This window comes from Podarcis bocagei, assembly GCF_964188305.1.
Source record: "Podarcis bocagei genome assembly, chromosome: 18".
NCBI lineage: Eukaryota > Metazoa > Chordata > Lepidosauria > Squamata > Lacertidae > Podarcis > Podarcis bocagei.
In genome coordinates this window covers 10050490-10077548 of record NC_138144.1, presented here as the reverse complement: position 1 = coordinate 10077548, position 27059 = coordinate 10050490, and the positions used below count along the sequence as shown (strand labels likewise).

Here is a 27059-nt window from a genome sequence, read left to right as displayed (position 1 = left end):
TGCTCCTTCGGGTATACAGGTTTAGGCTTTCAAACTCAGCACCAAGACTTTGAATTGTGCTTGGAAACGTACTGGGAGCCAGTGTAAATCCTTTAGGACTGGTGTTCTATGGTCTCGGCGGCCACTCCCAGTCCCAAGCTGCCTCATTCTGGATTAATTGTAGTTCTGAGTCACCTTCCAAGGTAGCCCCACGTAGAGCGCATTGCAGAAGAAGAGGAGTTTGGATTTGATATCCCGCTTTATCACTACCCGAAGGAGTCTCAAAGCGGCTAACGTTCTCCTTTCCCTTCCTCCCCCACAACAAACACTCTGTGAGGTGAGTGGGGCTGAGAGACTTCAGAGAAGTGTGACTGGCCTAAGGTCACCCAGCAGCTGCATGTGGAGGAGTGGAGACGTGAACCCAGTTCACCAGATTACGAGTCCATCGCTCTTAACCACTACACCACACTGGCAGTAGTCCAAGTGGGAGATAACTAGAGGTTGGACGACTCTGGTGAGACACGCGCAAGCAGGGAGGGTCTCAGATGGAGCTGGTAGACAGCTGCCCCTGGATGCAGAACTGACCTGCACCTCCATGGACAGCGGTGAGTCCAAAATGACCCCCGGGCTGTGCACCTGGTCCTTCCAGGCATTTACCACTTTCAGGACCAGGGAGTCCCCCAAACCCACCCACCCCTTGTCCCCCAGAAACAGCACTTCTTTCTCATTGGGATTCAACCTTAATCCATTAGCTGCCATCCACCTAATGGACGATGCCACGATGACTCCTAAATTTAATTATCATGCCGTGCTGCGTAATGTACCAGATTTTACCAGGAACCCAAAGCAAAAGTCCGGATGGTTCTAATTCAAACCCTGAGGAAACCAGGTCCCCAAATTCCTAGGCTGGGGTCCCCAAACCTTCTAAGTTATAGAATTGTAAGGTTGGAAGGGACCATGAGGGTTGTCCAAATCCTGCAAGGAAGGAATCCTTTGCTGGATGTGGGATTTGAACCCACAACCGAGCCTTATGCTCCACCAAGTGAGCTGTCCCAGTTCACTCCCAATTCCCCAGGTTTTGCAGTGCGTGTGCATGTTGTATCCAACTAAACTCTTTATTCTAAAAGTGCAGAAGAGGACCGTCCCTATGGCGAACAGGCACAATACTTACAAAATACAAATAAAGGGAAAGGGAATACATGGCAGAGGTATATAAAATTACGCAACAGGTAGCCCCCCCCCCACCATGGGTCAAGGACTCTGGGGCTTGCCCAATGACCTTTCATTATTTTACTGATTTGTCTCCTGCGTGGCCCGATCTAGGAACTGTTCTAAACACACCCACACCCTAAAAAATACCCTGCTGGATTAATTTGAGACTCTCCATACATAACGACCGCCCTTTGCTAAAGACGTTTAGAAGCCAGCATTTGATTTCTTAGACGCAACAAAAGGCAATTCCAGAAATGGAGGAACTTGTTTTAAATGAAGATACAGGATTCCAAACCAGTGTGTGTGTGTTTATTCTAAAAAGGGGGTGGGGAGAGCGAGAGAAACAGAAGCTGGAAGCAGGCACCAGGAGACGAAGGAAGTCCGCCGCGACAAAACCCCCAAACGGCTTTTTCAGCTGGTGGGGGGCGGTGGGGGGATGCTGCCGGGCCCTTCTGTGGGAAGCGGGGGTCTCAGCATGGGGGGCAGGGGGGCGGGGGGAGGGACGCCGGGAGCTGGCGGGAGCTGCGGTGGGCCCGGGGGCATGGGGACGGGCCCCGTGGGGGGCGGCATGGGGGGCATGGCCATCCCTCCGGGGGAGGTGGGGGGAGGGAGTCCGGGAGCGGGGGGCGGGGGGCAGGCCGTTCATGAGCGGGGGCGGCGGGGGCCTCTTGACGGTGGCTGGCCCGGCAGGGATGCTCTGCGGGGCTGGGGGCTTCTCCATCTTGAAATGGAACTGCAGGAAGAACTGGGAGAGGAGAGAGGAAGAGAGAGAGTTACCATCAAGAGTAGGAGAGCCTGGCTTAGTCCAGAATCCTGTTCTGGCCAATCAGATGCCTCTTCTGCAAAGCCCACGAGCAGAATTCGAACGCAGGAGCAACTCCCCCTCCCGTGGTTTCCGGCAACTGAGATCAGAAGCCTGAGACAGCAGCCTCTCTGCCACGAATATAGGAGCCACTGGGTACCAGCAGATGGACGTTCAAAGAGGTCCCAGGCTCCATCTCCAGGGAAGCAAAATAACACAACAGGATGGCCTATTTATACAGGTGAAACTCGGAAATTAGAATATTGTGGAAAAGAATAATGCAGAAGAGCTGAAGGCTGCTATTGAAGCATCCTGGTGTTCCATAGCACCTCAGCAGTGCCATAGGCTGATAGCATCCATGCCACGCCGCATTGAGGGAGTAATTGATGCAAAAGGGGCCCAAACCAAGTACTGAGTACATATGCATGCTTCTGCTTCTCAGAGGTCCAATATTGCTCTATTTGCAGTCCTTGTTTTGCTGATTTCATTTAATATTCTAATTTTCTGAGACTGTTAATTTGGGGTTTTCATCAGCTGTACGCCATGATCATCACAATGATAACAAATAAAGGCTTGACATATCTCGCGTTGCATGTCATGAGTCTATCTCATATATTAGTTTCACCTTTTAAGTTGGAATTACTGAAATAAATGAACTTTTCCACGATATTCTAATTTTTCGAGTTTCAAACGATCAGAAATTGCAACCAAAGTCCCTAAATCTTCTTCACCAGCCGCGATAGAATAATTCAAAAGTTCGATACATACATAATCTGTCACCAAATATTGCCGGAACAGAGTTTCTGGATAACCAATCTGTTTCGTTCAGTGCTTCATCAGCCAATCTTTATCAATTCAATCCCCCCAGATGAACAGAGTTGAACATGTAGATGTTCATCTGGGGGGATTGAATTCTGAGTTAGATTTTCATTGTTTTATTTAATTGCATTATCTGCCATGACCCACTGACTTGGATGGCGTATTGTTTTCATCTGGTTGTCAGGCATTCTTGCTGTTAATGTTGTGCTGTGTCTTTAAATTCCCTTATTAGTTTCACCGGTGGCTAACTATATTATGTTCTTTACAATTTGTTACCAGCATCAATGTATCGTATGATCCAGAGCATATTTTCTACAGTGTTTATGTTTACATGTAAGATCGGGTATGTATCTTAGTTGTACAGTGGTGCCTCGCAAGACGAAATTAATTCGTTCCGCAAGTTTTTTCTTCTTGCGAGTTTTTCGTCTTGCGAAGCACGTTTTCCCATAGGAATGCATTGAAAAACAATCAATGTGTTCCTATGGAAACCGCCTTCAGACCAGGTCCGGGGACAGTCTGTCCCCCGACCTCTTCTGAAGGCTGGGGGGGGGGGACAAGGGCTTTTCTTCCCACCGCCAGCCTTCAGAAGGCTGTTCTGAAGGCTGGCGGTGGGAAGAAAAGCCCTTCTCCCCACCTCCCGCCCCGCAAGCTCCGGGGACAGGAGCGCTTTGCTGCCGACCGCCAGCATTTTAAAAGCCCCCGCTGTCCCGGGGCGATTTTAAAATGCTGGCAGGCGGCAGCGAAGGCTTCGCTGCCGCCCGCCAGCATTTTAAGATCGCCCGGGACAGCGGAGAAGTCTCCGCTGTCCCGGGAAGGCAGGCAGGGGGGGGAGCAAAGACTTTTGCCCCCCCGCCAGCCTTCAGAAGAGGTCCAGGACCTCTTCTGAAGGCCGGCGGTGGGCGAAAGTCTTTGCTCCCGACCACCAGCATTTTAAAAGAGGTCCCTGGAGATTTCCCTATGGGCTTTCTTCTTGAGAAGCAAGCCCATAGGGAAATTCGTCTTGCGGAACGACTCAAAAACGGAAAACTCTTTCGTCTTGCGAGTTTTTCGTTTTGCGAGGCGTTCGTCTTGCGAGGCACCACTGTATATATTATGCATTCTATTTTATACAGGCGCAGGTTTTATCGCATGTATATTGTAATTTCAGCTTGTTAAGAAATTGAACTGCATCCTTCTCACGTTAATTCTTACAAGTCTGGCTGATGAAGAATTGATAAAGATTGGCTGAACGAAACAGATTGGTTATCCGGAAACTCTCTTCCGGCGATATTTGGTGACAGATTATGTATATATCAAACTTTTGAATTATCCTACCGCAACTGGTGAAGAAGATTTAGAGACTTTGGTTGCAATTTCTGATCATTTATATTAGGCTATAAATAGTGTTTAGTGCCATTGTCATTGGCCATTGTATTGTGTTATTTTGTTCAGCTTGTCTATACAGTGGCACCTCGGGTTACATACGCTTCAGGTTACATACACTTCAGGTTACAGACTCCGCTAACCCAGAAATAGTACCTCGGGTTAAGAACTTTGCTTCAGGATGACAACAGAAATCGTGCTCCGGCGGCGCAGTGGCAGCGGGAGGCACAATTAGCTAAAGTGGTGCTTCAGGTTAAGAACAGTTTCAGGTTAAGAACGGGCCTCCGGAACGAATTAAGTACTTAACCTGAGGTACCACTGTATTGCAGCACAGGGGTCTGTTTACAGATTATTGCATCTCCAGGGGAGGCAGGGAAGGTCCTCTCTCCCACAAATCCGAAATCCTGAAGAGTCGAAGCAGCACTGGTCGGATGCCCAGGTTAGGATGCTGGGGCTGGTGGCTACAGACCCTCCCGGCCCTGCTCCCCTCCACCCCCCAGACCCTGCTTACCTGCTTCGTTTCCCGGTTCCAGTGGGTCCAGAACTTGCCCTCGGCTTTGTCAATCTCCCTGCTTGGCACCTGAGCAGAGGGAAAGCGTTAGTAAGAATGTCTATCGCTTAGCCAAAGCGCATAGAACAGCAGAATATAACGCTATCTGCACGCTGGTAGGTTTTTAAAACTTGTTTTGGACATCTGATTTAATCAGCCATTTTAACTGTAGAAGTTAGAATCACGCCATTGTGGAGTTCGAAGGGACCCTGAGAATTCTCTAGTCCGCAGAATTAGATAAAATGACAGGAAGATTTCGAAACCTGCGCGACCAGAGATTTACAGAAGATTGGAAGAAATATACAAACTATTTGAAAGCAACTGTAATCAACAAATTATGCTAGTAGGACTACAAGTCGTTTTGTAAGGGGAAATATATGAAACATTGCCAACTAGAGAAAGAATAGAGATATTAGTTATGAGATTTAAATGTAAAAGTGAAAGTAAAAAATGTATATTAAGTGAATAGATTGGAAAATTTTCAGATGTGATTGATGGAAGTAAAAAAAACTGTATAAGATGTAAAAGTATGTTTAATTACTGTTGAAAATGGTATGTTAAAAAAACTAATAAATTATTATTATTTTTATTTTTAAAAAAGAGAATTCTCTAGTCCACCCACCTGCAATGCAGGAATATGTCGCTGTCCCGTACGGGGATCGAGCCTGCAACCTTGGCCTTATCAGCACCACGCTCTAACCAACCGTACATAAATCAACTGCCAAGCTAGAAAAAGTCCCCCGGGGTTTCCCATCTCGCCTCTTAGAACCTCGTTTCGGCTCTCACCCTCGGCCAAACAGCTCAACCTCACACGTTTGTGGCTTGTGGGGCTTTCAGGATGTCGGAAACTGTCATATACAAAATGCTTCTTCCGTGTCAGGTATAAGCTTCTTCCACCCAGGGCGAAGCAGCCCCTCTCTGGTTCCACACAAGTCTCAGAATAAAAAACCCAGTTCCACTTTTGAAATTCCAAGCCGAATTTTGTTTCTCGCACCCAGGTCTTCCCCACTATTTATTTTTTAAAATACCGTATTTTTCGCTCCATAAGACACACCTGATCATAAGACGTGCCTAGTTTTTAGAGGAGGAAAGGGGGAAAGCCCTGTTTTTTTGGGATTAGCTCACAGTTGTGCAGCTTCTTTGGCAAAGGGAAAAAAATCCTGTTTTTATGGGGTTCAACTCACTGTTTTGCAGCTTTTTTAGGAAAGGAAAGGGAGCAGTTTCTACAGTTTCCAGACAAATCATCTCATGTCACGGGGGAAACAAACAACCTCCGTCTGCAGAACATTCAACAATGGAGTCCTGGGCAAGGGGCCGGAAAGGGAGCCAGGGATTGATCACACATTCGCTCCATAAGACGCACAGACATTTCCCCTTACTTTTTAGGAGGGAAAAGGTGTGTCTTATGGAGCGAAAAATACAGTATACGGCCTACTAAACAAAGAGGATAGTGGAAGCACCGATCACCTTGAAAGCGATGGTCTCGTAGGGCTCTGCTGCCATCAGCAGATACTGCCAGCGCCGGTCGGGGGGTTCAATCCTCTGCTCATATGCGGACATAAAACGATGTCTGGGCATGATGCTCTCGGCGATCTCCGGGTAATCGATCTGCGCCATTAAATTTGTTTGCTGGATTTAGGAATTGCTGCCCACGTCAACAAGGAATACGCATTTATCAACAGACGATGCTCGTATCCCACCTTTTTCTCCAAAAGGCTCAAGGCCTTTTCTGTGGTGGCTCCCCAAACCTTTATCTTTGCACATAAATACACTCACACACCTATACATACGGGGGACTGCGTCTCCCCATATGAACCAGCCAGACCCTGCAATTATCGTCTGGGGCCCTTCTTCCTGTGCCTCCTCCTCATGAGGGCTGAAATGTGGCAACACAAGAACGGGGCCTTTTCTGTGGTGGCTCCCCTTTTGTGGCATGCTCTCCCCAGAGAAGCCCACCTGGTGCCATCATTACATGCCTTTAGACGCCAAGCAAAAATATTCCTGTTTACCCAGGCCTGTGGCCATTAAATAATTCATAGCCTGTAAATGTGTATGTGTGGGGGTGGGGAGGCTGTTTTGTGATGACTATTTTGTTATTAGGATTTCTGTCACTATGCTTTTTATCTAGGTTTTAATTATGTTTTTATTATTTATATTTTGCAATGTGTTTCCGAGGTTGTACACTGCCCCGAGATCTTTTGATAAAGGCCTGCATATGAATGGAATAAATGGAATAAACAATACTAGAGTGTTTTCCTCATCATTTAACCCCTACAACAATCCTGCCAGGTGGTCCTCCCCCACAAGGTTACCCAGTAGGCTTCTTGCTTGTGTGGGGACTTGAACCCTGGTGTCTTCCCTGGTCTTAAGATTGACACTCTAACCCAGTGATTCACAAACTTTCTTTTTTGGGGGGGCACTGTCCCCTTGGATCCATCAACTCATCCCCACCATATAAAGAACATTATTCAGAATAAAGGTAAAGGTAAAGGGATCCCTGACCATTAGGTCCAGTCACGGACAACACTGGGGTTGCGGTGCTCATCTCGCTTTATTGGCCGAGGGAACCTGTGTACAACTTCCGGGTCATGTGGCCAGCATGACTAAGCCGCTTCTGGCGAACCAGAGCAGCGCATGGAAACGCCGTTTACCTTCCCGCCGGAGCGGTACCTATTTATCTACTTGCACTTTGATGTGCTTTCGAACTGCTAGGTTGGCAGGAGCTGGGACTGAGCAACGGGAGCTCACCCCATCGCGGGGATTCGAACCGCTGACCTTCCAATCGGCAAGCCTTAAGCTCTGTGGTTTAACCCACAGCGCCACCCGGGTCCCAATTATTCAGAATAGTGGTTCGCAAAGCCCACTATGAAAGATAATAAGGAGAAATAATTCAAAGCAGTAACCATTAATTGCCCGTTTGTTCAAAAATCCAATTAAAACTACTTAGGTTAATTCAACAAAACTGATCCACTTGATCCAGCGATACCAGTTTTCGAAAGTCTGATAGTAATTTACACCTCCAGCAGCACCCTCGCCCCTTAGCAAGCTCCCAGGTAATCCCACCAAACCCCCTGGGGGCAGTCCCACCCACTTTGTGAACCACTGCTCTAGCCACTACACAACACTACAATGGCTATTCCCAGGGTCAGGGACAAGGAGGGAGGAGGGGAAGTGGGGTGGACAAAAATATTTCAGAATTAATAAGCTGTCCTAAGTCACATTGGCAACAGAGGATGGTTTTGCCCTGGCGACATCAAAGTCACTGCAAGGTAACAGGTAGATGAAAATACCTGGAAGAGGAGGCTCTGCTGACCCATCTCTGGATCCCTCTGTTTGGTCACTGAAGGACAAAAAAAGCAGGCAAGGTGGAGGTTAGTATGGCTTTGTAAAGAGGCACAGGGCACATTGGCTTTGGGGCTATGTGTTCCTGAAAGGAGCGCACCCAGCTTCCGCCTTAAAAATGGACAGTGAAGTTTCTAGACCTTATGAGTGCGCTTCGGAAAGTGCACTGTACTGCTTGCTCGAACCTGAGAGGTCAGACTTTCTTGAGGATCCTCGCCTGTCCCCATTACTCAGAATAAGTAATTATTATTATTATTATTTTATTATTTATACCCTGACTGGGGGGTTACAGCATATCTAAAAACATAATTAAAAACAGCAAACGATACCAGGCTGCCTCCAGGTATCTCCTAAAAGCCACAGTTGTTTATCTCCTTGACATCGAACGGGAAGGCGTTCCACAGGGCAGGTGCCACTACCGAGAAGGCCCTTTGCCTGGTTCCCTGTAATCTCACTTCTTGGGAGGGAACCGCCAGAAGGCCCTCGGAGCTGGACCCCAGTGGGGATGGTGACACTCCTTCAGGGATACTGGGCTGAGGCCGTTTAGGACTTTTAAAGTCAGCACCAACTAGGGCTGGGAGGGATCTAACTTTTAACATTGTGATATATCACTAGCTAAACATTGTGCTATACTGATACATCACAATGTCTGATATAAGGATGGAGCTATGTTGAGGCATTGGCTGGCTTCACAGTTTCCCCCACGTTGTGATTTTTGCATAACAAACACACTCGCGCACACATCACAATTTGTAATATATTGCCAGGCCCAAAATTAGGAAACTGATATCGCAATATGAACTTCAAACTGCTTTTGGATGATAGCCCTAGCATCAACATGCAAAGAAAAACACGCAGAAGAACAGTGTTCGTGTAACTGAAACTGGCTGCAGAATCAGGACTACCGGGTGGCAGAAATGCCATTAAAGTGTGTTCACACACAAACACAGCCCCCCCCCCCAATTTATCACAACAGCTACTAAGTGGTCTAGGTGGCCTGCCAGGACCTGAACATCAGAAAGGCCTGCAGGATCAGGCCAATGGGCCATCCAGCCCAGAACCCTGTCCTGACATAGGCCAGCCCAATGCCTCTTCTGGGAAACAGGCGATCAGGATTCGAACACAGAAGCCCTCTCCCCCTCCTGCCGCTCCCAGCAGCTGGTACCCAGAAACATTGCTGCCTCGCCACTCTGGCTAGTAGACACTGTTAGCCTTATCTGGCAGGGGAGGAAAACGGAGCCCCAAGGAGAGAGCGGGACGCTACCTTTGTAACCCGGCCGGCCGATTTTCACAAACTTCTTCACCTCGACTTTGACCTTCTCAGGGGCGGGTTGGGCGGGGGCCTCTTTGGCTTCCTTGGCAGCTCGACGAGCTCTTAAAAACAAGAAAGAGGAGTGGGGGAGAGGGAAAACAGCTTTTAAATAACTCCAGGGGGGAGAAGAGGGTGCAGGATGTTTTCGTAGGAAGCTCTCTACCATTAACACTTGCTTAATTATTTTTCTGCCAGACACACTAACCTCCTCCAGTCGACTTTTGTTCCAGAAGTCTTAAGGCAACTTTGCAAAGCTCAGCCGTGCTGCCATGTTCTTTTTGGAAAAAAGAGGCTTTCCTCCTGGCAACCCTTCCAAACAAACAGCACTTGTTCTGCCATGAACTTTTAACATTTAACATGCCAACTGAGGCCTGTGTAGCCTGAGATGAAACTCTTGGGTTTCTTGCAATTCCTCTGAGCATCGCACGGTCTGACCTTGGGGTGAATTTGCTGGGACGTCCACTCCTGGGAAGACTGGCAGCTGTCTTGAATGTTTCCCACTTTTGAGTAATCTTTCTCACTGTAGAAGGATGGGTTTTAAATTGGTCGCAGGTGGCCTTATAGCCCATCCCAGTTTCATAGGCGGCGGCAACTGATATCTTTCTTCCTTGGCCTTGTGTCATAACACACCTGAATGCTCCAGACCATCAAACTGCCAGAACTTCGGCTTTTATTGAGGTGGGAGCACTGGCTGGTGATCAATTAAACAAGGGCATTTCATTAGCAGCCCCTGTCAGCAACTTAGCCTCTAAATTCCCATGGAAGCCGTAAGAGTGTACTTAGTTTTTCACACATGGCTTCTCCATTTTGGGTTTATTTCTCTTAAATAAATGACATGGTGTAATATGTGATGTGCTGTTGTTCATCTGAGGTTGTATTTACCTAATTTTAAGACCTGCTAAGGAGGTACGCGGGTGGCGCTGTGGGTTAAACCACAGAGCCTAGGACTTGCCGATCAGAAGATCGGCGGTTCGAATCCCTGCGACAGAGTGAGCTCCTGTTGCTCAGTCCCTGCTCCTGCCAACCTAGCAGTTCGAAAGCACGTCAAAGTGCAAGTAGATAAATAGGTACTGCTCCAGCGGGAAGGTAAATGGCGTTTCCGTGTGCTGCTTTGGTTCGCCAGAAGCGGCCTAGTCTTGCTGGCCACATGACCCGGAAGCTGTACGCCGGCTCCCTCGGCCAGTAAAGCGAGATGAGCGCCGCAACCCCAGAGTCGGCCACGACTGGACCTAACGGTCAGGGGTCCCTTTACCTTTACCTTAAGAAGCAGATTATTATTACGCCTTGATATGTAGAACCACAGAATTCAAAGAGGCTGTACTTTCTTTTTCCCGTGACTGTGTATACCAAAGAAACAAAAGCACATTTGTCTTTTCAGAGAAGGCAGACTCTTTCTCCGAACTGCCATGGAAGGAAAGCTTGTGATTGTGTGGAGGAGGGCTGTCTAAAGGATACCTTCCTCAGCTGCCCCAAAGGCTGCATGTCTGCCAGAAGAGGGACATGGCCTTCCTTGTCACATTTCAAGCAAGGAGCATTTCCAGCTTCTCAGGACGTCCCTTACCCCACAGTGACAGCAAGTGAAGAATGCCAGAAGAGTATTTAAGGAGAGCACTGGTGGATCAGGCCAGTGGGAAACCTGCAAACAGAATTCTAGCACAAAAGCACTCGCCAGTCCTGTGACTTCCAGTAACTGTGATTCAGAAGCACTCTTGCGCCTCACTGTGAAGGCTCAGCATGGCTCTTGTGGCTAGTAGCCATTGACAGCCCACTCCTCCATGAATTAGTCCCGTTCTCTTTTAAAGCCTTCCAAACTGGCTCCTGCAACAGGGAGTTCCATAGTTTATCTGTCTTGGCCAACTGGGGCCCATTCAACCCAGCACTCTGTTCTCACAGTAGCCAATCCAATGCCTGGTTTTCAAACCACTGCAGCTGCTTCCAGCTATCTTTAAAAGCCGACTTGAGCAATGAACATTCCCCCTCCCTCCATGGACACAGAAGCCCTATAGAATAAATCTATGCCAGTGTTTGGGAAACATCTGCGGGCCCCAAGATAATGCCGGACTCCAAATCCCATTGGCCTGTGCTGACTGCTGGGGGCTGGAGTGCAACCTCTGGTTTCCCCATGACTGGTTAAGAAGAAGAGAGGGAATGCCTCATAAACTGAGGCATTCTTCCAGCAGTATCTGCAAGGCCACAGGGGTAAGGAAATTCTGCTTCTTATATCAGGGAAAGGGAAGATTTAAATAAAAGTAAGTGTAAAGAAGACAAAGATGAGCACAGAGTTAGCAACTTACAAATTGGTCTGATGCTTCTTCCCCTGAGTGTGTGCCAGGTAACTTCCCTGTAGGAAGGAAAGGCAGAAACAAATTAACGAGGAACAGGGGGCCAAAGTCTTGGGCTCAGGATTGACTACATCAGCCAACATGGAGCCTCCAATGGCTATTGAGTCATAGAATAATAGCATTGTAGAGTTGGAAGAGACCACGGGGGTCATCCATTCCAACCCCCTGCAATGCAGGAATCTTTTGACCGACATGGAGCTAAAACCCACAACACTGAGATTAAGGGTCTCACGCTCTACCGACTGTCTTGTTGCTGACTACACTGACTGTCCGTGGCTCTCTGTTTCTGGCAGGGACTTTTTCCCAGCCCCCCCTCGAGGCGCTGGGGTCAGAACCTGGGACCCTTGGGTGCTCTACCATGGAGCTACAGAGCCCTCCTTAAAAGCAAAACAAGGCACCAGACCTCATGGTTCCATACAAACATGGCTGACAGCACTAAGATTAAGGATAGAAGCCATCTGAAGACTCAAAATGTAAAATAAGAAAATTAAGGTGTCTAACAGGCCTGACGCCGTCGCATTTTAGGAATGGAGGAAGCTGCCTTACAGACTGGGTCAAGCTCTACAGCAGAGCTTCCCAAACTTGGGTATCCAGCTGTTTTTGGACTCCAGTTCCCATCATCCCTGACCGTGGGTCTTGGGAAACCCTAGTCTACAATGACGGGCAGCCGCTCTGACAGGAGTCTTTCCCCAGCTCTACTGATGCTGAAGATTGAACCGGGATCTTCTGTGTGCAAAACAGATCTCTGCCATTGAGCTTCGGTTTGTCCCTCAATCTCTCTCTCTCTCGTAAGATTCCAGTCCCCTAGGACCTTGTATGTCCGCGACGGGGTGAGCTCCCATTGCTCAGTCCCTGCTCCTGCCCACCTAGCAGTTCGAAAGCACGTCAAAGTGCAAGTAGATAAATAGGTACCGCTCCGGCATTTCCGTGTGCTGCTTTGGTTCGCCAGAAGCGGCTTAGTCCTGCTGGCCACATGACCCGGAAGCTGTACGCCGGCTCCCTCAGCCAATAAAGCGAGATGAGCGCTGCAACCCCAGAGTCGGTCACGACTGGACCTAATGGTCAGGGGTCCCTTTACCTTTACCTTACACAGAGTCAGTCAGGCCTCTGGGTCTACCTAGCTCCTTTACGTCGGGTAGCAGCAAGATATGAAGCCCTCCAGTTGCTCTTGGGGCAACGATGGAAGTGCAGGCGTAAAAGAGAACAGAAAAAGTGGGGGCAGGGAACGCTCACCTCGTTGTTGTGCAACGTAAGACAAAGCTTGCATTCATAAGAGCCCAAGTGGTTTTTCATAAAGTAGGGATCCTGGAGGAAAGGGAAAAAATGACGGTAAGCAGGGAGAACTCGAAGCTACACCCATACACGGCAAGTGCACATTCCAAACATTTATCTCTGCATTTAAATACACTCCATTAATGTTAACCCTGTTAATATATCAAGTAGCAGGTCCTTGTGAGCCCACACAGGCACCCCTCGCCTTCCCACACGCAAAGCACTCCTCTTGTTGGTAGGTGGACCTTCCTGTTTTACGGACGAGTAATCCCACCTTGTTGATGTCAATCGTTTCCAAGGCCAGCTGCCTCAGCCGCTCCCGGCGATCCCTGTTGCTCTCTGAGGCGGAAGCGACACCTCCGCTCCCCGTCTTCCCTCCGGGACGGTGCTGGAAATCCATCGTGGACGATCCAGAGCTTCAAAACAGATCCTGGAGAAAAAGCTGGTTTGTAGGGGGAGGGTGGCAAAGATAGAGAGAGAATGCAAGTTATTAGATCCCAGGATGGTTGCTTTCAATTCATGGCAATCTGGGGTTCGTTTTGTAGGTCTGAGGGTGAGCACCAGGTCAGGGGGAAGTGAGACGGCCACTTTGCTGCTCACTACCAGCTTGAAGCCCAGTCCCCTGCCAGCGTGAAAAGCAGCCACCTTGCATGAAAACTTTCTTCTCCTCAAACTTTCTTCTCACTCCTGTGATCGTTTCTTAACTCTGGCCATCTGGGTTAGGCCACAGAATCGTATGTGGAGTCAAAATGGTCCCCTTAGGGGGTCATCTAGTCCAACCCCACTTGCAATGCAGGAGCTTAAGAATCCCTGATAGATGGGACACCCAACCTCTGCTTTAAGACCGCCCCCCCCCCCCCCGGCCAAGGACAGCCATGGGAATGAATGGGCCTGTTACTCGTATCCATTTGCTTCAATGGTTTCGACTCCAGGTAGAACTAACATCTGTATAAAAGTCTCTCTCTTCCTTGCTTTTAAAAATTTCTATTCCTCATGACTGGAAAATAAAGCACTGTACAGATTCTGGGTCGCAGACTCTGGGTCTGAGTAGACTCGATGAAATGGGTGGACACACAGACCCTCTAAGGGTCCCTATTTTGCATGGACAGCTCTGGATTTACAGAAGCTCTTCTGGTTTCTGATTTGATCCTGGAATGTCCTGCTTTCCCGGCTTAGGACGTCCCTATTTCCATCGGAGAAATGTTGGCGGGTCTGGAGTTCTGCAACCCCCGAGCCAAGGAGATAAGTCACTAGACAACCTTTAGGAGACATCTGAAGGCAGCTCTGCATAGCAGAGTATTAAAAATGTTTTGTTTTTATCTATGTTGGAAGTCTCTCAGAATGGCTGGGGCAACTCAGTCAGATAGGCGGGGCATTTTTTAAATTATTATTATTATTATTATTATTATTATTATTATTATTAAACCATAATAAATTTATGATGATGATGGGATAGGGCGTCCCTATTTTCACCGGAGAAATACTGGACGCTCTTGAGCTCGGCCAACGCTGGAAACCCTAATTAGCCACTATTCATAGCTGCCAACGTTTCCCTTTTTTTAAGGGAAATTCCCTTATTCCCAATAGGATTCCTCGCAGGAAAAGGGAAAAGCTGACAGCTCTGCCAATGTTGGGGGGCGTCCCTCCCCCCTACCTGCTTCTTTCTCCTCCTCTTCCTCCTCCTCCTCCTCGGCCTTCGCTCTTCCCTCCTTCCTCCTTCGGAAGCCAAACGGAGCCGGCCCGCCGCGCCACAAGGAATGCACTTCCGGGTCAGCCCTCCGCCGTCACCCGGAAGCTATGTGGGGGGGGCAGGCCGGAAGCGAACGGGAAAGAAACCGCGCCTGCGCGGAAGGAAGCACTTCCGGCTCCTCCCGAAGGCCAGGGCGGAAGTAGAGCGGAAGTGGGAGGCGCGAGAGCCATAGAGCCGAGAGGGCCAGAAGGGCGGGGAGGAGGCGGCGGCGGCGGCGATGCGGTACAACGAGCGGGAGCTGCTGTCTCTCTCCCGGCAGCCAGCCGAGAAGGCGGCCGAGGTCCTCATGCGCGCCCCGAAGAAGGGAAGCGGTGAGGAGGAGGGGGGGAAAGGGGTGACGTCACGAGAGGAGAACACCGCGGCGTGACGTCACCAGGCGGGTTGGGTGACGTCACACCTGCCAGGGGGTCGGGGAGGAGGAAGGGGCGGCGGCTCTCGTGGCGTCATCAGAGTTTATTGGGTTGGGGTGGTAGCAGAACTCCCAACCTCGTCCTCACTGAGGACTAGCCCCTTTACTGTTCCAGGGGGTTGATCTGGATGACCCTCATGGCCCCTTCGAACTCCACCGTTCTACGATTTTGTTGCTCCGGTTTTTTTATTTTGCTCGCTTGCCCAGAGGTGTTTCCATTCCCTCGTGTGTTCTGCTCTTACTGTCATCAGCGTACAGTGGTACCTCGGGTTACGTACTTAATTCATTCTGGAGGTCCGTTCTTAACCTGAAGCTGTTCTTAACCTGAAGGACCACTTTAGCTAATGGGGCCTCCTGCTACTGCCGCACCGCTGGAGCACAATTTCTGTTCTCAACCTGAAGCAAAGTTCTTAACCTGAAGCACTATTTCTAGGTTAGCGGAGTCTGTAACCTGAAGCATATGTAACCCGAGGTACCACTGTATTGCGACGTCCTGTCCTGGATGCATCCGCTCAGATTCCTGCCTTGCGGGTGGTTGGGCTAGATGACCCTTGGCGGAGGGTTGAATTAGTAAAAATCACCAGTTGTGGGAACATCTGCCTTGAGGTCGCAGGAACTCATCTTCGCTCTCCCAAACTTGGACATCGTAGAACTGTAGAGTTGGAAAGGGCGCCAAGAGTCATCTAGTCCAACCCTCCACAATGGAAGAATCACAGAGCTACAAAAAATACTGCATTTTTCTCTCCATAAGACGCACCCGACCATAAGACGCACCTAGTTTTTAGGGGAGGAAAACAAGAAATAAGGAGCCTCCTGAGCGAAGAGGGAGCGCTCCTCTCTCTTCGCTCAGGAGGCTTTGCGGGGCTATCCCTGAAGCCTGGAGAGCAAGCAGGATGCACCGATGCCACTTGTTCTCCTGGCTTCAGCGAAAGCAAGCCTCCTAGCTTCCCCCCACCTCCCGCACTTAGCTGTCAACCGTCCCTTATTTGGCGGGAAAGTCCCTTATCCCAGCGCCGTGTCCCGCTGCTGTCCCTTATTGATGATGTCCCTTAAATTTCCCGGGTTTCAAAGGAAGCAGCTCCTCTCCCTCCCTCCCTCCCTCCCTCCCTGCCGGCTGTGTTGCTTGGCTGCGTTTCTCACCCAATAAGGAGTCTGAGAACTCTGGCTGGGCTTTCTGCCTTTGGCTCGGAGGGGCTCAGAAGTTGAACATACCTGTGCTTGGAAAATCCCTTATTTTGGCTGCTGACCCCTTATTTTCGAGGCTGATGGTCCCTTATTTTCAATTCTGTAAGTTGACAGCTATGCTTCTGCAAGAGCCATGCACTCTTTAAAGGGAGTGCGGCTCTTGGGGGCTTTTCTGCAAAAGCCGGGGATAGCCACGCGAAGCCTCTGCAGGACAGCAGGATGAAGGCTCCCCACTGCCCTGCGGAAGCTTCACGCAGCTAAGCCGGAAGCTATAACAGCGAGAGGGAGCGCTGCACAGAAATCCCTCTTGCTGTTCTGGCTTCTGGGATAGCCCGCAAAACCTGCATTCACTCCATAAGATGCACACACATTTCCCCTTTCTTTTTAGGAGGGGGAAAGTGCGTCTTATAGAACGAAAAATACGGTATGTGTCCAAGAGCTCTGAAACAACTCCCTCCATCTCGTCTTTCTCCACAGCCTTGAAGAAGCGTTTGGTGAAACTGGTCGTCAACTTTCTCTTCTACTTCCGAACAGATGAGGCCGAGGTATTTTTGCTCACAGGGGAAATTACGCACTAGCAACTTTGCCAGATATAATAATGATGCGAAGCCTGCTCAGGTTACTAGTCCTCAGTTGATGAGGTCCTCTGGCAAGTTGCGGCGGGTGGTAGGAGCATGATGAGAAGGCAGTGCCTAAAATAAACTCTTATTATTCTAATAAAGAGCTTGATCTTATTAGAAGAGTCTGGCTCCTGGATCTAGTCCTGTTCTTGGAGAGCAACCAGAATAGGATTTTTTTTAGGAGGGGGTCCAGCAATATCTAGATGTTCCCCAAACTCTCGCTAAACAACTGTGTTTTTATATGTCTATTTATTTGTTTTACTTATTTAATAAAATTCATTTACCATTTGACTATGTAGAAAAATCTAGAAAAATATATAAAGGGGTTGTCTCCAACGCTGGCCGCCCTCTGAGTAAAACTACTGAAATGCACAGATAGGACCACCGGGGGTCCATTAATTTCATTGAGTCTCCTCTTGAGTGGAACTTACTTCAAGACAAGACAAAAGAAGGCTTTTTACAAGGGTTTATCTGAGAATATATTAAGCCCTCTTCATTTATTTTTCTTTCTTTTTTAAGAAAGAAAAATCCTTGTGCAACTTTCAATTAAAAGCAGGGTTGGGAATATGCACAACGTAGTTACTTTTAAAAGCTTGAGCTAATGTGGAAAGTGATTAATTAATCTGTGTGTTTGTCTCTTTCTCTCTCCCCAGCCTATCGGTGCTTTGCTGTTGGAACACTGCAGTATCAGCCAAGAAGAAGGCAAAATATTTTCCATTAGTGAGTCTTTGGGGTATTGAGGAGACAGACGGGGGGAGGTTTACTTTTCTGGGAGCTTTTTCTTTTTGTTTTCTCTTTTTTATTGGTATTCATCGGTCACTAATCAGAACAAATCTAACATTTTTCTAAATTGCTCTCTGAGATGCCTGTACCCATTTTTGGAGGAGACGGAACACACTCCCGGCTCACAACTACCCCCTTTCCACCCACAGTATTCAGAGAGGGTCACTCGGCCAAATGTACTTGGCACTAGATTTCAGGACAGCCAAAAGAAATTCTTTGCAGGGCAATTTGGAATTTGCTGCTGTGGGTCGGGGTGATGACTGCCAGTTTTAAGATAGTCAAGTCAGTTTATTGTGTTTTAGCAGACATCCCATTAGATACATGAAAATGGTAATGGGAATAATAAGAATAAGAGACTGACATTTCTGCCCCTTCACCTTTACCCTCTACCCCTTTTAGGTTTATCAGCACGGATTTGTAGAGCCTTAGCGAGAAATTCAGATATTATGAAGAATGTATGCCTCTCTGAATCAGGCAGCAAAAAACAAGACTTGTTTTTCTTTGAAGATAGCTTTCAAAAGGGATTGGATCATAGCTGTCAAGCGTCCCTTATTTGGCGGGAAAGTCCCTTATCCCAGCGCCGTGTCCCGCTGCTGTCCCTTATTGATGATGTCCCTTAAATTTCCCGGGTTTCAAAGGAAGCAGCTGCCGGCCAGGGAGGAGGGAGGCTCCAACTGTGTTGCTTGGCTGCGTTGCTCACCCAATAAGGAGTCTGAGAACGACTGGGGGGTGGAGCTTGCATGCCTTGTGCCGATCAAATCGGTCGCGTTGCCTGGGGACTCGCCTTTGCTCAGCGCTTCCCAGCGGAGAGGTGACGGTGGTTTTCCTTGCTGCATCCCCTTTGCCGGGTTGCTGCGCTGTGGGAACCACCGCTTGAGGCTTCGTTTGGCTGCTGGCTGGGCTTTCTGCCTTTGTCTTGGAGGAGCTCAGAAGTTGAACATACCTGTGCTTGGAAAAGCCCTTATTTTGGCTGCTGATCCCTTATTTTCCATGACTGCTGGTCCCTTATTTTCAAATCTGTAAGTTGACAGCTATGGATTGGATATGTACTTCACAGCAGCTGAAGTGATCAACTTAATCCAGTGACACCAGCTTTTCAAAGTCTGATAGTCATTGGCACCTCCAGGGTCCCTCTTAGAACTCTCCACCCAGGGAAAGCACTGCACATTTTGGGAACCACGGGTCTCAAGGGACTGGTTGGGGCAATCCAGTGTTTCAGACTCTGAAGGCATCAAGAGGGGTGGATAATGAGCAGTTTGAAGGAGGCTGGGAGGCAAGGCAGGGAACCCAAAAGCTTTTGTCCCAAGCAGACACGGTGCAAGAAGATCTTCCGAGCTCTGAAAGATGGATTTCATATGTTTCAATGCTGCTTTTCATTCCAGTGAATCGCAAAGCATCTTACAGACCATAAATAGCAGTAACACAAGAGAACATCACAAGCAGAGCACAAATCAAACAGAATCATTAACAAATCACCAGTGAAACAATTACAAACCACCATTAGAATAATTAACAAATCATCAGTAAAAACCATTCCAAATCATTGTTAAAACAACCCTTAAAATGCGGTTTCAGTTTCTTACGGTCTTAGACCAACATTTTAAAAAGAGCTAAAATGCAAAATTGTAAAAGCAAGATACGATTGTTATAAAAACAAACCAGAATAAGAGCAGGGAGACGAGAGTCGCTGACCAGGAGGCTAAAACAACTAGAGTTACCGTATTTTTCGCACTATAGGACGCACTTTTTCCCCTCCATAAATGAAGGGGAAATGTGTGTGCGTCCTATGGTGCGAATGCAGGCTTTTGCTGAAGCCTGGAGAGCGAGAGGGGTCCGTGCGCACCGACCCCTCTCGCTCTCCAGGCTTCAGGAAGCTATCCCAAGTCTTGCAAGCCCGGCGGGATGTCCCGCGGGCTCGCAAGGCTTGCGGGCAGCAGCCTGCACCCAAAAGCTGGGGACAGCGGGGAGGCGCAGAGCCGCCACCCCGCTATTCCCCGACCTGATCTGGAGGCTGGGGGTGGGAGAAGCAAGCCTGCTTCTCCCCCCCACCATCCCCACAACCTCCAGATCAGGTCGGGGAATAGCGGGATGGCAGCGCTCCGCCATCCCGCTATTCCACGACCTGATCTGGAGGCTGGGGGTGGGAGAAGCAAGCCTGCTTCTCCCCCCCACCATCCCCACAACCTCCAGATCAGGTCGGGGAATAGCGGGATGGCAGCGCTCCGCCATCCCGCTATTCCACGACCTGATCTGGAGGCTGGGGGTGGGAGAAGCAAGCCTGCTTCTCCCCCCCCCACCATCCCCACAACCTCCAGATCAGGTCGGGGAATAGCGGGATGGCAGCGCTCCGCCATCCCGCTATTCCACGACCTGATCTGGAGGCTGGGGGTGGGAGAAGCAAGCCTGCTTCTCCCCCCCACCATCCCCACAACCTCCAGATCAGGTCGGGGAATCGCGGGATGGCAGCGCTCCGCCATCCCGCTATTCCACGACCTGATCTGGAGGCTGGGGGTGGGAGAAGCAAGCCTGCTTCTCCCCCCCACCATCCCCACAACCTCCAGATCAGGTCGGGGAATAGCGGGATGGCAGGCTTCAGGAGAGCCCCACCGCCAGCCCCACAAGCTCGGGGGACAGCGGGAGAGGCGCAGCGCGCCCTTCCCGCTGTCCCCCGACTTGGTTAGAAGGCTGGCGGGGGGGAGCCTGGTTTTGCGGGAGGTGGGGGAATCCCCCCGCCTCCCAGGAAAGCCAGGAGAAGCCGTGCAGCCCTTTTAAAAGGCGCGCGGCTTCTGCCGGTTTTGCGGGAGGTGGGGGAATCCCCCCGCCTCCCAGGAAAGCCAGGAGAAGCCGTGCAGCCCTTTTAAAAGGCGCGCGGCTTCTGCCGGTTTTGCGGGAGGTGGGGGAATCCCCCCGCCTCCCAGGAAAGCCAGGAGAAGCCGCGATCTCTTTAAAGGGTTTGCACGGCTTCTGCGGGCTTTGGGGAGAGGTGAGGGAATCCCCCCACCTCTCAGTAAAGCCAGGAAAGCCCTGTGCAGCCCCTCCGCCAAGGAGAGGCTGCACGGGGCTAAAGGGGAAGCCAAAACAGCGAGCGGGATCCATCCCTCTTGCTGCCTTGGCTTGATCCATAGCTGCGCGCAACCCCTCCGCCAAGGAGAGGCTGCACGGGGCTAAAGGGGAAGCCAAAACAGCGAGCGGGATCCATCCCTCTTGCTGCCTTGGCTTGATCCATAGCTGCGCGCAACCCCTCCGCCAAGGAGAGGCTGCACGGGGCTAAAGGGGAAGCCAAAACAGCGAGCGGGATCCATCCCTCTTGCTGCCTTGGCTTGATCCATAGCTGCGCGCAACCCCTCCGCCAAGGAGAGGCTGCAAGGGGCTAAAGGGGAAGCCAAAACAGCGAGCGGGATCCATCCCTCTTGCTGCCTTGGCTTGATCCATAGCTGCACGCAACCCCTCCGGCAGGGAGTGGTTGTGTGCAGCCTGTACGCTGCTCTTTGGGGCTGCGGGGGGGGGGGGGAAGATTTTTTTCTTGAATTCCCCCCCTAAAAACTGGGTGCGCCCTATGGTCCGGTGCGCCCTATGGTGCGAAAAATACGGTAATAACTATTACTAAAGTGATCCAGTTGTAGACGGGGGAGGAAGAGCCGTGTGTCTGAAAGAGGAGATTTCATAAATGGAATAGTAATAGTCCCTCTATAGGGCTTGTTAACATAAATGTAATCTTACTGTATTGCATTTTGAAAAGGCCTAATAAAAGAGGCAGAATAAATCCTCCATTATGATTCAGGTAGGTAGCTGTGTTGGTCTGACACAGTCGAAATAAATAAAAAAATTAAAAAATTGTCAAGTAGCACCTTAGAGACCAACTAAGTTTGTTCTGGGTATAAGCACACAAAAGTCTCTAAGGATATAAGCACACAAAAGTCTCTAAGGATGTGGGTGGGGCTGTGGTCTAAACCACAGAGCCTAGGACTTGCCGATCAGAAGGTTGGCGGTTCGAATCCCCGCGACGAGGGAGCTCCCATTGCTCGGTCCCTGCTCCTGCCAACCTAGCAGTTCAAAAGCACGTCAAAGTGCAAGTAGATAAATAGGTACCACTCTGGCGGGAAGGTAAACGGCGTTTCTGTGCGCTGCTCTGGTTCCCCAGAAGCGGCTTAGTCATGCTGGCCACATGACCCGGAAGCTGTACGCCGGCTCCCTCGGCCAGTAAAGCGAGATGAGCGCCGCAACCCCAGAGTCGGCCACGACTGGACCTAATGGTCAGGGGTCCCTTTACCTTAAGGTGCTACTGGACAATTTTTTAATTTTTGCATTACCTGTGTAAAACAACAACAACCCACTGAGAGGTAAATTAGGCTAAGAGATCCTGATTTGCCTCCCGCTGTCTTGGGAGGGTCATGTTTGAGCTGTTTCCCCACATGAGCTGTTCTGCCCTTGCGCTTTGCCATAACCCTTGTCCAACAATCATAATTTTATTAAAGTAGATAGCGAGTCGTAAGGCTGATGTCTCGGGGTCTCTGTTTGCAGGTTTCCTCGAAGAACCCGAGAGAAAGTACTTCTTCGAATGTGATACAGAGGAGCAGTGCCTGGAGTGGGTCGAGGTTCTCCAGAGGGCGAGGTGAGGCCTGCCGGTCAGCCGGGGTTTGGGGATTCCTTCTTCCCCATTTTTTCAAGAGGGTGGGGACCGTGTCTGCCAGCCCAGAAGGGACAGAGCGCAGGCTGCTTGGATCACTGCGCAGCGCCCAGAGGAAACCACCCTTCCTTGGAGGTTTTTAAGCAGAGCTTGGATGACATTATCTGCCATGGCTGCTTTAGCTGAGATTCCTGCATTGCAGGGGGTTGGGCTGGATGACCCCTGGGGTCCCTTCCAACCCTACAGTTCCATTATTCTACTTGAATCCTCGCTGCAGGTAAGAGCAGAGACCCATGAGCACCGCATGCCGGTGGTGGGCGGGGACAGAGTCAAGAGTGGGTGGAGCTACACATGTAAAGTTTGCCCTCTGTGCAGGTTAGCTTGAATATCTCCCCCCCCCCTTCCATCCAGGCACGATCAGAGTTCGGTGATGGACCCTGCCCATCTTGCTGGGTTGCCCCGGCCACTCTGGGCAGCTTCCAACAAATGATAACACAGTAAGACATCAAACGTTTAAAACTTCCCAATATAGGGCTGTCTTCTAAAAGGCAGTTAGCTGCTTATCTCAATAATAATAATAATAATAATAATAATAATAATAATAATAATAATAATAATAATAATAAATTTTATTTATGCCCCGCCCTCCCTGGCCAGTAAAATTACAGTAAAAACATAATAAGAGAAGAAAAGAAAAAGAAAGAAACCCAATTTAAAATACAGGTTAAAATGCAATTTAAAATGCAACTTTATTTTAAAAGTAGCCCATAGAGCAAAACCATAAGGGGAGGGAAACATAAGGGTCAGACTGAGTCCAAACCAAAGGCCAGGCGGAACAGCTCTGTCTTGCAGGCCCTGTGGAAAGATGTCAAGTCCCGCAGAGCCCTAGTCTCTTGTGCCAGTACTGAAAACGCCCTGTGCCTAGTTGAGACCAATCTAACCACCTTGCAACCTCCAAGGTGTTGTCATTTGTGGACCTTAAGGTCCTCCGTGGGACATACCAGGAGAGGCGGTCCCATAGGTCCTTGACATAGAGTTGCCATGCATCCAGAACCTCCTGGACATATCTGGAATACTGCAGTTGGAAGCAGTGTTCGGGCAGAAATCCGGACATATCGCAGCCCGTGTCGGCAGTGTCAATTTTGGCGATTTTCGTTAAAATTAGCCACAAATCTTTTCTTCTTTTTTTTTTGCACATTGTCTCAACAACTTTGGGCAAAAAAACATTTTCTGTCTGGATTTTCAGTATTTGAAAATCCTCTGCCTGGTTTCCTGTAACTTCTCACAGTAAGGGAACCGCCAGAAGGCCCTTGGAGGAAGACCTCTGTGTCTGGGCTGGACGATGGGGGTGGAGACACTCCTGCAGGTATACTGGGCCAAGGCTGCTTAGGGCCTTAAAGGTCAGCACCAACGTACTGGGAGCCAACATAGGTCTTGCAGGACCGGTGTTGGTCCCGACGGCCGCTCCCAGTCACCAGTTTAGCTGCTGCATTCTGGGTTAGTGGTCATTTCCGAGTCACCTTCTAAGGTAGCCCCACAGAGAGCGCATGGCAGTAGTCCGAGCGGGAGATAACCAAGGCATGTTCCACTCTGGTGAGACAGTCTGCGGGCAGGGAGGGTCTCAGATGGAGCTGGTAGACAGCCACCCTGTCTGGACGCAGGATTGACCTGTGCCTCCATGGACAGCGGTGAGTCCAAAATGAAGGTCTCAAGGAGGGACAGTGAGGGGCATGGCCAGGGGAGAACATCCAAGGGCCACATGGAGAAGTTTGGAGGGCCGGAGGCTCCCAATCCCTGAGACAGAACCTTAAAGTGCCCCCCACCACCTTTGCATACTCACAGCCGCAAAACCAGAACCACAAATCCCAGAAGCGTTGGGTGGAACAGGATCAGCTCCTCTGGGGTTGTTTTGGGGTGGAGTTAATGGCAAGACCCTCGCTGTGAATGTTCGCTAGAAACCTGGTTCTGCTGCCTCCGCCCTTCACGGTCGGATCCGTTCTCCTTCTGCCAACAGCTACGAGTTCATGAGGAGCAGCTTGGTCTTCTATCGGAACGAGATCCTGAAGATGACAGGAAAGGTGAGTAGCTTCTGGGCCGGAAAGCAGGTGAGGGGGCTCACCCAGAGAGCAGGAAGTAACGGCCGGGACGAGGATGCACAGTTTCTGCCTTGGGTCATCCTGTGATACTGTGGTTCGAAGTTGTGTTTTGTTACATTTTACTCCAAGAAGACCCATAGAACCCAATAAGGCAGATGTCTATATACAAATGGTTTTTTTAAAAGATGCGATCCCATTGGGATCCCAAGATGAAATGTTGGGAAGCTCCTAGAAATATGCCAACTTGTCTGCGGCTCCTCCGGGGTTTCAGACGCAGGGAGAGCGGGAGAATTCCTAGCCCTGCCAGGGGTTGAACCCGACACCTTCTGCATGCAGGGCATCTGGTCTGCCACAGAGCTATGGACTCGTATCCCCCACCCTTTCAAATTTAGCACCTCCAGACACCCAGCCCTCAAAGCCTCTCCTTTCGCCACAGGACCCCCTGGAGCAGTACGGCATCTCAGGGGAAGCCCGCTTCCAGCTGGGCGCACGGAAGGTATAACTCCGAGCACTTGGATCTGGGCCGGCACCTCACCATACCACCAGCACCCTTGCGCAGCTCCCCGAGACTCCAGGGTCAGGACTGTACGCCGACCGAGTGAGGATCTCCCTCGTGCCGCCAAGAGGGTGACGCCACCCAGCCATCTGCTTCCTCCTAGCTTTGGGGGGTTGAAACAAAGAGTGGAGATTTGACTCCAGCGGTTGCCGGTTTTCTCTCCTTCCAGGGCGCAGGGAACCTGCTATTCAGCTCAGAATTGTGCTTCCTCGTGTGTGTAAATGTGCACACAAACAACACTGGCAAGGGTCTCCTGGAGCGGAAGGAAGGGGGCGGGGGCTTCTTGGAATCGTGCTTGATTTTCATTAACATCCCAAATCGGGTTTGCTCCCAACTTTTGTGCTGAGATTTGAGATCTGCGGTGCACCCAGAACACCCCCGGCGGAGTTTCCCCACTGAGTAACTGCTCTGGCTTTGCACACCTTCCCATCGGCTGCCTGGGTTGGGTGGGAGCCACTATGCTGTCCCTGCAAGGGATACTGTGGTGCTGAATTACTCCCCCTGCACTGCCCCCCCCCCGCCCTGTGAAATGGGCTGTGTGTGTCTCTGAAGTCACTGCTCCCAATCCTGAGCCCCTCCCACCTCAGCAATTCTCACCCAGGATGGGGCAACTCTTTACTTGCTCTGTAAGGAAACATTTTCAGCAGGAGTGGTGGGAGCACACTCATTCTAATTCCCAAAGCAAGCATGCGCATTCACCTAGTACAAGGTTTCCCAAACTTGGGTCGCCAGCGGGGTTTTTGGACTACCAACTCCCATTAGGACCAGTGATCAGGGATGGGAGTTGTGTTCCAAAAACAGCTGGGGACCCAAATTTGGGAAAGCCTGAACTAGAAGGCGTTGGACAGAAGAATGCCAGACTACTGGAGCAGCAACAGAACTATCTCCCTAAGGTGCTCGGCCCTCTTTTACTGTTTTGTTGTGCCTTGCTGGCACCCCCTGCGTCAGAGCTGCTCTCTGCGCCTGGCAACACAGGGAAGTGAGACGAGCCCCTTGCCACTTTCCCAAGCTCGGTGCCCAAACTCTGTGCGGTTCCAAGCTCACTCCAGAGCAGGTTCCTTGCTTGCTGGGGTGGCAGAAATCTCCCTTCCTCAAAGAAAAAATACCTTGTTTTCCATCCCTCTTTGCTTTCTTCTTTCCTCTCTCTCCTCTGCCCAACTTTTGGGACTGGCAGCTGAATGTAATTTTTTTTATATATAAAAATCTGCTGTGAAATTTAGAGGCGTTTTAAAAACTCACTGAAAGCTGTGGTTCTCTGGCTGATATCAGACTTAAAACTCTGTCTGGGGGGCGCTGGGCTGCTGCTTTCTCCAACCCTGCCCTAAGAGGCTGAATTTCACTGCTGCGTGTGAGGCAGAGGATTGCCTCTTCTGCAAAGAGGCAGAGGAAACAAGTCCAGGGAGTCTGCAATCCTCGGCCAGGGGTTTTGGACGATGGGAGCTTGTGAAATCCATCGTCGTCTAAAGGGACAGAGTTTGGGGGACGAATGTGTGTGGGGGGAGAGAAATCACCAGCCACAAAAGGCGGCTAGTTATTCAGTGGTTTTTAAGAGCCTGTAGAAATGTAAAATGTACTTTATCAGTTTACATTCATCTTCTGTACTCCTCCTGCCCCAAGACACCATTGCCTGTTGGATAATTGGCCAGTTTTATTACTTCTGTGCATTAAACCAGAAATGTTACTGTTTTGTTGACATGCCCAGATCCCCTTTTGTTATGTCCACACTGATTTTCTTGCCCCTCTAATAAACGAAACTACTGTCTTGTTGGTTGGCTTTTTGCCTTTTCTGTGTGAGAGAGGTGGGAATAGGCTGGGACCAGTTCTGCATTCAAAAGTGCATTCATGCGAGGATTTTTACCCCACTGAATTGGGATAGCAGCAGCAGGAGGTCAGGCAACGTCTCCTCCCCAGTCACACCATCCTTAAATTGCTGGAAAGGTGTACTTGAACTCTGCTGTTGCATTTTATTTGCCAGAATGGATGGAGGATTGTGGGGAGAGGTATCACTGATCAAGGGAAGTCACAGTCCTGCCTTGATCGG

General features: G+C 49.9%; 2 protein-coding genes across 2 annotated transcripts; one reads left to right on the top strand and one right to left on the bottom strand.

The window, feature by feature from the left end:
• Positions 1-1478: 1478 nt before the first annotated feature.
• SF3A2 (splicing factor 3a subunit 2) lies at positions 1479-14789 on the bottom strand. The gene is given in 11 exon segments (XM_081177995.1): positions 1479-1781; positions 1784-1819; positions 1822-1936; positions 4686-4754; positions 6192-6332; positions 8015-8064; positions 9331-9440; positions 11673-11719; positions 12954-13025; positions 13267-13434; positions 14647-14789. Coding segments are annotated over 10 exon segments (945 nt in total). The 5' UTR covers positions 13393-13434; positions 14647-14789; the 3' UTR covers positions 1479-1602.
• A 102-nt stretch (positions 14790-14891) lies between these two features.
• Positions 14892-26785, top strand: PLEKHJ1 (pleckstrin homology domain containing J1). The gene is made up of 6 exons (XM_081178134.1): positions 14892-15053; positions 16814-16881; positions 17610-17676; positions 22261-22351; positions 24381-24444; positions 24899-26785. Exons 1-6 carry the CDS (start codon positions 14960-14962, stop codon positions 24962-24964), a joined length of 450 nt encoding a protein of 149 aa, XP_081034260.1. The 5' UTR covers positions 14892-14959; the 3' UTR covers positions 24965-26785.
• Positions 26786-27059: the final 274 nt, after the last annotated feature.